This window comes from Tasmannia lanceolata, unplaced genomic scaffold (genome assembly GCF_043159265.1).
Source record: "Tasmannia lanceolata isolate RefF3 unplaced genomic scaffold, GAP_Taslan_0.1 ptg000003l, whole genome shotgun sequence".
Classification (NCBI taxonomy): domain Eukaryota; kingdom Viridiplantae; phylum Streptophyta; class Magnoliopsida; order Canellales; family Winteraceae; genus Tasmannia; species Tasmannia lanceolata.
In genome coordinates, this window is record NW_027518680.1 from 11,059,928 (window position 1) to 11,074,964 (window position 15,037).

The window sequence follows — 15,037 nt, forward strand, 5'->3', positions numbered from 1 at the left end:
AAGATTCTTAAATGTGGCAATCGGTGATGGTGGAGAAGTACGGTGTCTGATGGAGTGAATGGGCCTCTGGCGACTTACCATTTCTCTGGAGCCATAGTATGGAAGGATATCTGCAAGGTTTTAAGGCTATATATGAGGGTTGCAGATTCCATGTGAGTTCGGGTGGCAGGGTCCACTTATGGCTCTGACCCATGGTGCTGTGTTCAGCCCTTGCAGGAGGAGCTTTCTATTTTGTTCAGTGTGGCCTCGTCTCATGCAAGGTTTTAAATTTCGGTTTCGGTCAGCAAGGAAACGGAAACATTTCGATTTTGGTCAGAAATGAATGGATACATATGCAAATGATCAAATTTCAAGATGAAACTTAATTCAGGGAATCCTAGAATAATCACAAATACATACTTACAACCGATCACGTAACCAAGAAAGTCATCAATAATAGTTTAACAAAATCAACACCTACTGACATACATTGTCACACATGTCTGGAACAGTAAAGTGAATTCGACAATTTTATTCTTTTCCTGATTTTGGAGAAAATTAATATGATTGTGATTAATTTAGAGGGATATCATCATAAATTGAATGTCTCTATAAATAAAATTGAAGAGGGTTGGTTCAGGTTATGTCTTTTCATGTAAAAATAGTAGGAAATTTGGTCTTGGATGGGTTGCAAGAAAAAATTTAGACAGAAATTAGGAAATTTCAGGTCAAAATTTTATAAATATTTCGATTGCAAGAAAAACATTTCAAGTAAAAAGAGTAGGAACTTTTAGAAATATTTTTTCCTTTCCAAACTTTTCCAGAAAATTCGTGCAACCCAAACAAGTCTTTAAGCAGGGTTTTAAAGCCATGGTATGAAGGAAGTAATTTTCCTCTCCAAACTTTTTCTAAAAAATTCTTGTTATAAGAAGTTTTTTTCCTTTCCAAACTTATCCATAAAAATCATGCAATCAAAGACCTTCAAGTATTTTTCCTCCAGAAAATCCATGCAATGTTCCCTGAATCTCTCCCTTTCCACTTTTTTTGGTGTGTATCCTTTCTATCATTTCAACCAAATTTCCACCGAAATGGTCGACACAGTGTGAAATTTTGTACTGTCAACAATTTCGGTTGAAATGAAATTTCGACAAAATTTTGTACTTTGACAAATCCCTGTAGACTTCGTTTTGGTGCCCAATGTAATCGAATTATTTCGGCCGAAATTTAAAACCATGGTCTCATGAGACAGGTGTGAGACAGAGTGCTCCAGTAGGGACAATGGAAAGATTGAGTGTGCAGACACTTTTTTGACAGAAAGATCGACATGATGGCAAAGTTTTTGGAAATATTGGAATCAGTAAACATTCGACACAGAGTCTGTGGCCATCAGATTTGAAAAGGTCGCCCTGATGGCCACTCTTCAGAGTGAAAAATCATTGTACCATGTAACCCCCCTACCAAACCACAAGCTGCAACCACCCCCCACACCCCCCCCCCCCCCCCCCCCCCCCCCCGGGTTCCTGCTTTCTCTTGGAATGCCAACTATCAGACACTATTGGCAGATCACTTGCGCAATAGGAATTGTATTATTATTATTTTTTGAAATGGAAATAGGAATTGTATTATCATTAACAATTGCAGTAGATGAGGCTCTGCGGCAAAATCTTTGGATCACTCTTTCTCCAGCGCAGCATCATAGGTAAGGTTGTGTTTCGTTCTTCTTTCTTTGAGGTAGGGTGCTACCGAAGCACATTTATGATTTGCTTGAGTCTTGGTCCTTCACTCCTAGGAATCCTAGAGGCAAGGCCGTTTGGAAGGTTAATTATGCTAAGGTTCTTTGGCAGACCAAGGAGAGGAACTGAAGAATTTTCAAAGGGGTGTCCCAACACCCAATTACTCAGTTGATTTTTAGCACAATTGTGAGGAGAGCAATGGGTGTGAAGGAGTTGAGGGAGTTTTCTAAGACCGCCCTTTGCTTCTCGTGGGATGCAATTAGCAAGAGTACTATTTCCACTGATTGTCCTCTATGTGGCCCCCCTCCCCCTCTATTTCCACTGAACTTCGATAGTTGTAGCTAAGGGAACACTGGTGAGATGGGCTTTCACTGAAGCACGCAGGATAGGACTCGAACGAAGCTGAAGTTCTGAAGTTCTTGCACTTATAATAGGTATCCTGCATGTTGATAGAGTTGAGTTGGATTCCCTGACTGTTGAGGGTGACTCGTTGAATGTTTATGGACTCCTTGTGGTGATTTAACGATGCTATGGAGGATATTCTTGATCAGATTAAGGGACATGCATTTAATTTTCAGCACACCTATTGGTCAGCTAACGGAAATGGTGATTTGCTTGCACCTAGTGGTGTAACCAAAGGGGATTATTGTTTTCGGTGATCATCTTTCGAGGATTAATCTTGGGTGCAGCCTTCTTTGTTTTCAATCTTGTAGCTCTTTTCTGTTTTTGCAGCATTAACTTTCACAAATGAGGTCTTCTTTTCTTTCGCCATTCTTAATAAAGCTTGCCATTTGTTGTTCAACTGTAACAATAGATGATGTCTAAAAACAACACAATCAGTGATACATTAACCATAAAAAGTGATGAAAACTGGTATCGAGACAAGAATGGTGTTCAAAGAAATAACAGACAAAGAAATGGTTATATCAGATTGACGATTGGATGAGAATGAATAAGGTTGAAGACTTGAGAACAGACGAATATATGCGAGTGAATCCGAGGGTAGATGCAGGTTTTCCAACTCAACATAAGTAACAACATTCTCTAAAGTATATGAACTGTCACTATTTGAAAATGCTCATAATACCTCTGTAATTGTTGAGAACATATGAAAGGAGCCACCGCACAAACTCATGAAGACAACGCTAGTCGTTCTCTCTGGTCATTATTGACTGTATTTTCAACTCGAATTTGTGAATAAGAGAGAACATCCACTATAAAACTTACAGTTCACTCAGGAAGTAGCCCTCGATGAAATAGTATCAGCAGTGGAACCATTTGTGAAACCCAAGTGGACCTGATCTCGAGTGGCATGTCTGAAATGCTTCTAATCCGCCCAAATCCAGTAAACAACTCAAGAGAAATGCTCAGGCAATATTCGGGTTTGGCAAGTAGGCATGTTGTGTAGCTTCTGCTATACTCCTAAGAAACAACGAGGTTCTAGTGAAAACCACTGAGTCTTATATCTTGATATGACTTTGTTGGGAGCACATGGAAAAAAACGATAGAAAATAGATGAAAAATAAGATTTTTCTGCACCTTAGAGTTCGAGCTAATGAAAAGGGCCAGGAAATGGCGTTACAGAGGGGGAAAAAAGGGCGATGTGTGTGCGTCCCTTGTTGTGACCTACATGATTTTCCAGATTTCTGCTCCAATTTCATCTCTTTTCTGCCTCCATCTCCCCCAATTAAGTAAACCCATTTTCACGCTGCTCCAACCTCTGCATGTTTCGAACACGAATCGGTTCGTAACGTGATTGATCTTCTTAGAGGGAAGATCGGCCTCTTGATCCACTTCGAGGGAAGGATCAATCCTCCTTTGTGCACAAGACACTTTCTCAAACTAGTTTTCTTCGTTCCTTCCCATTACAGTAGCATGTGCTTATATAAAGCACTCCAAGATAAACATAGAAAGATCTAGAAAGATCTTATTATAAGAATAAAATAGCTAATTAGAGATCTAGGTACGTGTCATTCCACCCCTCCTGCAATCAACCTTGTCCTCAAGGTTGGAAATTAAGCGCTGGCTCGTTGGTGATAGATTTGCGCAGAACCTTTCAAAATTCTTCCATCTTGTTTTTCTTTTCCTTCTCGCTCCCTTTCTTCTCTTCGTCTTGCGATTAGCTACCAAGTGTTGAGGAAACTCCAATTTTAAATCGATTTGATCATGGTTTTCATCAAAGCTACATCGTTGTGTTTTTTGGAACAATTGGGATTTTGATGCACGAACGGTCGTAGATGAGGATCTTCTTGATGATGTTGGGAAGGTTGAGAGGAATGACGGATTTTCCGACGACGAACACGACGAAACTGAAAATCAAAGACGACTTTCGTTTGTGGCTTTTTCAATTTTTTTTCTATCTTCTTTCTTTCTCCATCCTTCTTTTCTCCTCTTTTTCTGTTCCTTCTTCTTTTTTTCATCGTGCAAGACTTATCGATCGCCATGCCGATTTCGTTCAAGCCTTCCACAAATTGTCGATTCTATTCCTTCAATTCCAAAACGAGTGTTTTGATCTTCTTAAAATCTTGACACATCGAATCCAAAATCTCCGAAGATATAGGCATGGCGTAGGATCGACCGCTTTGATACCAATTGTTACAAACACGAATCGGTTCGTAACTGTAGATACCCCCATTTTGCTACGCTTTAAAAAGTGAAAGGTTTGTTTGGTCTGTGTCAGTCATCTGCATTAGGTTAGGCATTCTTGCATTTTAGGGTGAATTTCACCTCATTTTAAGTGTTTTGAGGTTGATTCGCAATCACGAAGGTCTCTAGGGGGTTCCATTAGTCTCCGGAAGATGAGAATTCAAGTTTCTAATCAAGTAAGAAAACCTGCTATTTTTGGAATTTCTCAGGGTTTTCCCTAATTTTATCAATTTTTGCACCACAGGGGTAATTTGGTCATTTCCAATGTATTTCATTTGACCCCTAGGTTGTGTCTGAGAAATATTGAGTGATTCCATGAATTTTGAAAAACCTGCTAAATTTAGACCTCTCAGGGGCTTCGCTTGATTTGGAAATTTTGAGTGTTGAGGGCATTTTGGGCATTTTCAGGGAATGTCAAATGATCATGTTTGATATTACCCACCAAAAGAAGCAAACTTAAAAACTTTCTATTTTTTAGGTTTGACCACAAAGACTTTCCATTTTTAACTTTCCCCTTTAGGAGTGAACCAATTTGAGGGTATTTTGGTCGTATTTGGATGTATAATGGTCTAATAGGGGCATTTTGGTCCGAAAAGTTGTTTTCCCAAAAAAAAAATGGTTCGATCACGTGTTAGGGGTGCACCATAAATGTCAAATGGGTTGGGTCCATATATAAAATATTGAATTTAAAAGAATTTTATTAAATTTTTATGAAAACCTAAAACCCATGTGAGAAGGCCTATTGGGCAAAGCCCACATAGGAAGGGGCCCAAGTGGACCCACCCATGAGTCAGCCACATAAGTGGGCGCCCCACATGGGTGGCCCACTTAGTTGGGTGCCCAACATGGATGAGGTGGGATAGTGATGTCATATTTGATGTGTTTTGAAAAAAAAAATGAATGAAAAGAAGGAAGAGTTATAATTAGAAATGGCTAGTAAGATCATGTTAGTAAAATGGCCATAACTTTTTACCTTCTCGTCCAAAAAATTCGCAATTATACTTATTTCGAACGTCTCGAAAAGATCTACAACTTTCTAGTTTACAACTTTTTGTGAATCAGCCTCCAAATAGGTCAAAAATAAGCTCACATGTTGGGCAGCCCTCTTTGGACGAAAATCATTCATAAAAGCTAGTTTCCTATGTGAGAAGGCTTCTAGATTGATCTTGAAGGATCTCCATTGTGTAATTTAGCATTGCTTAGCTTGCAAGAAACAAGGTTTAGAAATAAGTTCAATATGGAAATCAAAGAATGAGAACGTCAAAGCACAAATTGGAAACAAGCCAAAATGAGAGAGCTCACATTGGAAACTTCCAAATTCACTCAAACCTAACCTTGTGCCTATAAAAGCAAACCCACCCAAGGCTTTTTCTCCTCTGAAAAATTCATCCCTCTCTCTCCTCCTTCTTGGAATTCATTCCACTTTCTTTGGTACTTTGGTGCTCATCTCTTCCACTTGGTTCTACACAAAGCGCTTTCATATATTCAACATATTCAAACATATTGGAGGCTATATTATTATTCTTCGGGGTTTTCTTTTGCGATTAAAAGGGTAAATCAAAGTGTATATCCAGGGATTACTTACCATAGAGACAAGGAGAGCTAGCAAGGTTAGTCTTCTAAAACCCTCTTTCATGTAGTTTAAACTAGAAACATGCTAGGAGTAAATTTAGGATTTTCTTTGAAAAGCTATGAAGATGAAAGTGTTTGCATGTGAAATTTTGAGGAGATACGATCAGGTTTATGTTCTTTCATAATCTAAAATTTTTCTTGGAAGATCTATTTTTTAATATTAAAATCTGATTTTTTAAAATAAGAGGGTTTAAATCCACTTTACAAAGCAACTCTAATAAGCCTTTTAAATTTCTGAAAATTCTCAATCTCTGAGTCTTTTGTGCATTAAAAAGCATAGAAATCTGGAATTTTCAGAAATTTTGACTTTTTTTTTACCGCGATTTGACCTTTTGAACTTTACGCTTAAAGGAGTAAAATTCCAAAGATCGAATTTAAAAAGATGTCAAAACAGATCCAAAATCGATGAAAATTTAAACATAACAAACTTTTAAGGTTTTGAAACAGTACGAATGTTTTGAAGAATTTTGGATTTAATTTAAGAGATTTAAAAATTAGTTTACTTCTAGGGGTATTTTGGGTAAAAACCAATTTTTGAAAAGTATATAGAGTTTCAAGAAGTAAAATTTGGATGAGAAGTAACTAAAATCTGATATGATCTCCTTTGAATTTTTCAAGATTTTTTGTTACTGTTAGATATGTCTTATGATTTTTTATGCCAAATCAAGAATGCCATATTAAATCTAAAAAAAATAGCAAATTACAATAAACAATTCTGAAAATATTTGATTGCGATTTACTGCTAGAATTACATGTTTTCACAAAGTTTGGATTGATTCAGACTATTTTTGCTATGTGTACCTTTGTAATGTCATAATCTGGACAGATATCTTTAAAATCGAAAATTGATAGCAAATCATCTTGACAATCCATGAAAATTTTACAGTAATCTTCTCTGGTCAGTATAAAGCTACTGTAATAATTTCATCTCATTTAAATTAGATTTGCTACAAGTTGATGTGTAAATCTATAATCTGGACAGATGTCTTCAACATTGGAAAATTGATAGTAAAACACATTTAAAATCCATGAAAATATTACAGTAACCTTTTCTGGTTAAGAGAAAGCTGCTGTAAAAATTTGAAATCGTTCAGATTAGATTTGCTACAAGTCGATGTATAAATCTATAATCTGGACAGATATCTTCAACATTGGAAAATTGATAGTAAATCATATTGACAATTCCTGAAAATTTTACAGTAATCTCCTCTAGTCAAGAAAAAGCTACTGTAAAAATTTCAGCTTATGTAGATCAGATTTACTATAAGTTGATGTGTAAATCTATAATCTGAACTTAAATTTTTAAAATCCTTAAGAAAATCGAAATAAATTCAAATTGTTATAAAAATTTCCAAAGAATTCTAATTCTCCATCATGTATTCAACCTTTAAACTATGGAAATAGAAACCTTAGGAATCGTTGATTTCCTTTGCAAATTTGCTATGCTATGCTTGTTTAACCGCCAAGATCGCATTCATAATCATATTCCAATTGCAATTGATCCTTGATAATTTGGGCATTTGAATTATAGTATGTCGTTGGATCCGAGGTTGTAATCCACGGAAATCCTGAGAACCATACTAGGCAACAATATATTATAATTTATGTGCTAAATTGTGCAAGGGGAGAGCGCACGAATCTCTTTCATGAATGCGATCTAAGTATGAAATTCGTCAAGCCTTATAGCCTTTGATATTCCTTAGATGTTAGGAATAAAAAATCTTTAAAAAATTGAAAATCATTAACTTCAACAAACAGAATTAATTTAATCCATGTCTTTCGAACGAACCGTTGGATAACGATATCTCTTCGTAGGAACCCTTAGGGCCCTTTAGGAACATTTACGTCACGTTGTGTTCTAGGTTTTAGGATGTCCTAGAGTTTAGAGTCTAGCCTCATCACGGCCGTTTGCTATGAATAGCAATCGTGCCATAGATCTAGTTACACTAGTCAAACCATCTCCCTATAGGACAACCCTAGTTAACCTAGGATGTAGGTTCACCTGCATTAGTTTAGGGAACGTCTTGCATTTAGATAGGACCATATAGTATCTTAGATGGAGTCCTAGGATAAAAAATCTATTCAACTTGAACTAAATAATCTCTCTTAAACTGTCAAAACAATCAGTCCAGTCTAAATCGGTGTCCTAGATGTCTTAGGCATGTAGCTTAGTTTAGGCCACCGAACTACGATCGACTCTGATTCCAGTGAGGCTTGGATACATAGGCAACTTTGGATGCTTTGAATGGCATACCAAACACGAGTCGGCCCTCCTCACATGGTGAGGGGGTTTTAGGATAGTTTACTTATTTCTCCTCTTAATTGAATTAATTAAAATACTTAGGATATTCTGAAATTAGAATTTTAGGAGAAAATTCACTTAGATTGAATCCAAACAAGTTAAAAAAATCAAGATACACATTAGGGATTACATTGAAATTAGATTTTAGGATGCATGTCACATAGTTCGCACATTAATATAGAGTTAAATGAGCCATTTAAAAGAAATTTAAGAGAGTTAACTTTTGAAATTGGAGACCGGATTATCGGGCAAGAATGGTGCATGTGGTGGTAATTCCCCATACCTTCCATTCTCGTAATCAGGTAACGAATCTAGATTTCTGGTCACTTATGAGTCCTAGATCTCTCATCTAGGTGGTGACTCTGTCATTCTCTTTTGCGTGAAATTTGAATTGCTTTAATGATCCCAAGTTCACGGAAAGGATGAATTAAATTAATAATAAAAAGCACACGCCAACCGTGTGGGTACGAGAGACCAAGAGAGAGGGTAACGCGTCGCGCCCCTCTCGCAGGATCGGGTCCCACAGTAACGTGATTGATCTTCTTAGAGGGAAGATCAGCCTCTTGATCCACTTCGAGGAAAGGATCAATCCTCCTTTGTGCACAAGACACACTTTCTCAAACTAGTTTTCTTCATTCCTTCCCATTACAGTAGCATGTGCTTATATAAAGCACTCCAAGATAAGCATAGAAAGATCTAGAAAGATCTTATTATAAGAATAGAAATAGTTATATAGAGACTATCCTAATCTAACCTAACTACTAAATATATCAAGATATGATCTTATTTACTAAAATATCTAATTAATCTATTCCACTAAGTAAGACCCATCTAGGTACGTGTCATTCCACCCCTCCTGCAATCAACCTTGTCCTCAAGGTTGGAAATTAAGCGCTGGCTCGTTGGTGATAGATTTGCGCAGAACCTTTCAAAATTCTTCCATCTTGTTTTTCTTTTCCTTCTCGCTCCCTTTCTTCTCTTCGTCTTGTGATTAGCTACCAAGTGTTGAGGAAGCTCCAATTTTAAATCGATTTGATCGTGGTTTTCATCAAAGCTACATCGTTGTGCTTTTTTGGAACAATTGGGATTTTGACGCACAAACGGTCGTGGATGAGGATCTTCTTAATGATGTTGGGAAGGTTGAGAGGAATGACGGATTTTCCGACGACGAACACGACGAAACTGAAAATCAAAGACGATTTTCTTTTGTGGCTTTTTCAATTTTTTTTTCTATCTTCTTTCTTTCTCCATCCTTCTTTTCTCCTCTTTTTCTGTTTCTTCTACTTTTTTTCATCGTGCAAGACTTATCGATCGCCATGCCGATTTCGTTCAAGCCTTCCACAAATTGTCGATTACATTCCTTCAATTCCAAAACGAGTGTTTTGATCTTCTTAAAATCTTCACGCATCGAATCCAAAATCTCCGAAGATATAGGCATGGCATAGGATCGACCACTTTGATACCAATTGTTACGAACACGAATCGGGTCGTAACGTGATTGATCTTCTTAGAGGGAAGATCAGCCTCTGGATCCACTTCGAGGGAAGGATCAATCCTCCTTTGTGCACAAGACACACTTTCTCAAACTTGTTTTCTTCATTCATTCCCATTACAGTAGCATGTGCTTATATAAAGCACTCCAAGATAAACATAGAAAGATGTAAAAAGATCTTATTATAAGAATAGAAATAGCTAATTAGAGACTGTAATAGTCCCACATCGGAAAGGGTGAGAGAAAGTTCCTGGGTTATATGTTTTAGACCCCCATTCCCTATGTAGACGCGTTTTCTTCGGGAAAAACAAAACCGGAGAGGGCTGCGGCCTAGAACCGGACAATATCTACACGGTCGCGTCGGGGCATTACAGAGACTATCCTAATCTAACCTAACTACTAAATATATTAAGATATGATCTTATTTACTAAAATATCTAATTACTATATTCCACTAAGTGAGACCCATCTAGGTACGTATCACTGCAACTCCAAAAACCCAGTCAAACTCAACTCCTCTGCAATTCCTTCATGGAAGCTAATCATTAATTCCGCCCACCCCATTTGTCGTGGTGGCAAAGGGAAAATGTATAACCCATCGCCCCCTTTTGTTGTTCACGTTAAAAGGGGGGTGAATGCATACTGCAAGGGCGCGAAAATATCATCACCCATAAAATAATAATACAGCTAGTGCAAGACACGGTTGCTCAGACTGTTTCTATATGAGGTATTTCAGTTCATTAGTTTGTGTTCACTTAAACAAACATTCCAATTCAAGAAATGTACATAGAGACCAATTTCAGCTCTATCTGCAGTACGAATAAAAAAAAGGAAGAACAAATCATCAATTATGATTTAACCTTCTATCTACTTCAGGCATGAATCAACCATAAGCTTAAATATTGCATATCACCATTAATCGAAAAAATATTCATTGAAATTTAGACCTCTGGCTACTCCCACTATGCAGGTTCCTACCAAGCATGACTACCTTCAGCTTTTGAATATGGATTTTGAGTTTCTTCCCGCTACGACTAAATAATAGAGTTTGAAGATAATATCCATCTATCACAAAAGAAAAGGCAAAAGATAGTATTACAATAAATTATGGGCAGTGATAAATCGGCCCCCATATATCTTAAATCTACCCGATTTTAACGTAAAACGTTAGGGCATTGAATAAAGTTGCCACCTGCAGTTAAACATCGCACAATTGTACAACTCACACACCCTAACGTTTTATTTTACAAGGGGTCGATTTAAGATATATGGGGGTCAACTTATCACTCCACTCAATTATTCAAAGTAACTCACCCTATAAATTTGATGACCTTCCCACTATCGTCCTTTATGGGAGTGATTGTTAAAAGGTTCCAGAAAGGAGTCCCATCTTTCTTGTAATTCAGGAGTCTTCCACAGTAACTTCTTCCAATTTTGATGGATTCTCTAATCTTTTCCAGTTCCATAGGATCCGTATCCTGTCCCTGAAGAAAGCGACTGCAGCAAAAAGGGACAGAGTTATTGTAGACAACATAAAGAAGTTAAAACATCAGTGTCAAAAGCCATAGCATATGATTTCCATGCAAACCATACCAGTTTCTGCCAATAACTTCTTTTGGAGAATATCCAGTCATAGTGAAAAAACCAGAACTGGCATACATTATAGGGTAATCAGGCTTGGTTGCGTCCGACACAACAAATGTCTGTTGCAGTGAAGACAATGCATCCTTCAGCTCTTGAGAGACCCGGGGAAAGGTTTGTTCCACTCCAGAAATCAAATCTTCAGATGCCCGTGAAGAATCAATAGATCTTTCCAGTGATTGGCGATTTAAAGGTTGTCCCCATTGGACAGCCCTCTCCGCCATGCTAGATTCAGCTAAAATTTGATTAGATTGGCTATTTAAAGGGAGTATACCAGCTTCATACAAACCCTTCGACAAATTATTACCATTCTGAGTACTCCCATGAAAATATTTTTTGGAGTCTTCTGTAGTCTCAGATTTCCCTGACTCAAATGCCATCCACTTATTAATAGGTTCCCTGAAAGAGGTTCTCTGTGATGCATTCTCGCCTAACTGAGCAGGACCCGGGTTTTCTGTCTCTTTAATCTCACTAGACTCTCCGAGATATTCTTTGTACGAAGATACAGATGTGCTAGGTACCATTGGTTGGTCATGTGTCTCAGAATAATTCATTGGGCTGAAAATGTCAACTGATTGCCGTTGATCCCTACCACTGGATAGGTCCTTTGCAGATGAAGATGGGGCAGAAGAACTTGTTTCTGTTGATTTCGAAGGTCCTGCCTTTGAGGTCTCCATCTTAATTGTTCCAAGACAGATGGCTCTGCTTACACATGAGTTTCCACTAGATCAGACTACACGCATTTATGTAGAACCAGGAAATAAATTGGAATATAATAGATGCAGATCAGTGATATTTAATACTTATTGACAATCACTGGCATATTCCATTGATTTCAGTATGAAAATGGAATTACTTTTGAAGAATATATGGAGTAGAGATAAGACTTAAATGCAATCTGTTTTTTGGACCCTATTCACGCAGCTGAGTTGCAAGTTTAATTGAGAGTTTGGTTTGTTCAGACAGAAATATTTAGGAAACTGTTTCTATTTAGGAAACTGTTCAAGTATTTCAAGTTTCTGATCGAGTTTCAGTGTTCTTGATCAAGGTTTGAGGTTGTAGCAAAATCAGATCCAACCAAGTTGTTGGGAAAACATTATCTTAATATTCACGCATTGAGGTTCTAATGGTATAGAACAGATAAGTGGACCACATGAAATAGCAGAATTTAACCAGAGTAGAGCAAAATTTACCAATGCTTCCACTACACTAATCAATCCATCAATGAAAATCTCTAATGATAAGTGTGTAGTACTTCGTTGTTATAGACAGAAGTACAGAACTGCTTTCCCCAAGAGGAGCTTTAGGTTGACTTGCTGTGTTCATGAGGTCCACTGCAAGATTTCCAAGTTCCATGGTCATAATTTTTCCTACTTTAACTGTAACTTATAGCATTTTTTCCAAATATTGATCATTCTGGAAAGATGGTGTTCATATGCTTGATGAATTATAACTATTATAGCCTTCAGTATATGATTTTCTTTTTATGTTTCAGCTCATGGTGCAATGGTGTAGGTAAAGGTTCCCTAGAAACAAGGATATATATTAAATTCATTTGTGTCCTACAGAGAAAATCATCTGATAATATGGGAGACAACTCTCCTAATTGCTGTTACTTATATAAACTATATAATATTAACATACTGCCTAGCATGGTTCAAAAAACTAGAACTCAACTAAAGGCTTGGCTGAGACCTTATTGATTACAACATATTGCAATATATACTGCAATTTGATTTGGTAAACTGCAGATCGAGGTTGGGTTGATTCTTGTCTAGACTTCATTCGAATCATCACCTTGCTGGCACAACTCAGTAACTCTGACTCAACTCAACCCTGTCAGTGAACCATGAATTGAAAATCTGATGAGCCAAGCTTAGGATATAACTATCTAAGTCCCTGTATCATTATAAGAATCCTAAAGGGAAATAAATGATTCAGTATAATATCCAACTTGTATATTAGTATTATGTATATCATACTAGATTGCTACTAGAAAACGTTGAATGGAGAGTCCACAAACCGCAAGATGAAGAGATATACAGAAATCATTACTGTGAAATAAAAATAACTGCAAGCATGATTTAGAACAGTATCATTTTTTAAATAACAACTTGTATATTTCAAATCCTGCAGAGTTATAGTCTGACATCAATTCTGTCAAAATTTACAAGCAGAATGATCTGGTTAACTGATGTAAAAAAAAGAAAAAAATTGCATCAGTCAATGTTCAAAGCCCTGCTGAAATGCAACAGCATTACCTATGAATTGACAAAAAGATACAAAAAGTATAAAAAAAATGTTAAAATGACACAGATAGGATGGAATTTAATAAAGTATACTCACATAAAATTGAAAATGGAAAAATACTGCTAAAATACAACTGGAAAAAGGAAAGACAGAGATTTCTATAAGCAAATATTTAAGAATGATATATCCTACCAAATCATACAGAATAAAATTCTTGGAAATGCAACTGAAAATCCATGCAATCTGTATCTGTTCACAGAAAGAAGGAAAACTACAAAAAGTATACTGAATGATATATCCGTCTAAATTGCACTCAGATGAAAATCCATTGCTAAACGCAACCTAAAAATGCAAATTCTGGAGGAATTCTACAAAAAAAATGATTCAATTCTCCATAAGGTCTTTCATGAAATGACAGTTTCTACTGAAACCTGTCCAAAAAGCATGAAATCTGCAAAAATCGACTAAATTGATTTATCCTACTAAGATCATACAGCTGTAATGACACATAAGAACATGAAATCTTCAAGATTTCTAATGAAATAATAAAACAATTAAAGTTTCAACCAAGTAAATTACAATACTGCTGAATCCAAAGAAAATACTCAAAATCCACAACAGTTGTATAGAAAATGATTTAAGACTCACAAAATCTTACCACGAACATTACAATTCTTGCTGCAATCCAACTGAAAAAACGTCATATACGAGAATTCTACTGAAACAACATCAATCCTATTGAAATCATACTGATCAAAGTCCTGCTGCAAAGCAACTAAACAATTTAAAAATCTGAACAAATTCTAGTAAAGATAGTAAATCCTACTGTGAAAAAACGATTCGCTGTGAAAAGAAACAAGGAACAATAAATCTGCATGGATTCTACTGAAAGTGATAAATCCTACTCAAATATTATAAAAATTCAACTGAAAAACATGAAAACAACACATAATTCTATCGAGAAAAGGTAAAATCTTGCAAAAATGCTACTGTGAGAGAGAGAATTCGAAACGTTTCTACAGAAAAATGATAAAAATGATCGAGAATTAGAATAAATAGCTTCAAAACGAGCAAATTCTCACATTTTTCAAACCCTAATGCCTTGTCCTCTGTTCCTCAAAAGCTCAACCACTAGTTCCATTCAAATTCATCCAAAGCTTCAACAAAAATCGAGTTATTACAGTAGAAAAAACGTAAGTAGAAACTTCTCGAACGTTCTAAACCTCTCAGACGAGATCTAGAGCAGATCTCAGTGACCTAATTTCGTTGAATTTCAAGCTCTGCAAGTGTTTCATCTTCTCTCTCTTTTTGGTTCTTCAATTTCAAAAGGAAGAAATAAAATACCGGTGAAGAAGCGATAAC

At 36.5% G+C, this 15,037-nt stretch overlaps 1 protein-coding gene across 9 annotated transcripts in view; it reads right to left on the minus strand.

Moving 5' to 3' along the window:
- PHOT2 (phototropin 2) overlaps positions 1-15,037 on the minus strand; it is a 55,095-nt gene extending 40,058 nt beyond the window's left edge. For 2 of the 9 annotated variants that reach the window (XM_077360244.1, XM_077360210.1), the window contains exons 1-3: positions 14,758-15,027; positions 11,378-12,127; positions 11,099-11,281 (exon numbers count right to left, since the gene is read on the minus strand). In XM_077360244.1, the coding sequence (XP_077216359.1) occupies positions 11,099-11,281; positions 11,378-12,102 (908 nt within the window). In that variant the 5' untranslated portion in view covers positions 12,103-12,127; positions 14,758-15,027. Of the gene's footprint in view, positions 1-11,098; positions 11,282-11,377; positions 12,128-13,120; positions 13,262-13,867; positions 13,925-14,333; positions 14,440-14,757 lie in introns of those variants that run through there. The other 7 variants (XM_077360229.1, XM_077360222.1, XM_077360216.1 and 4 more) reach the window with 7 other exon arrangements.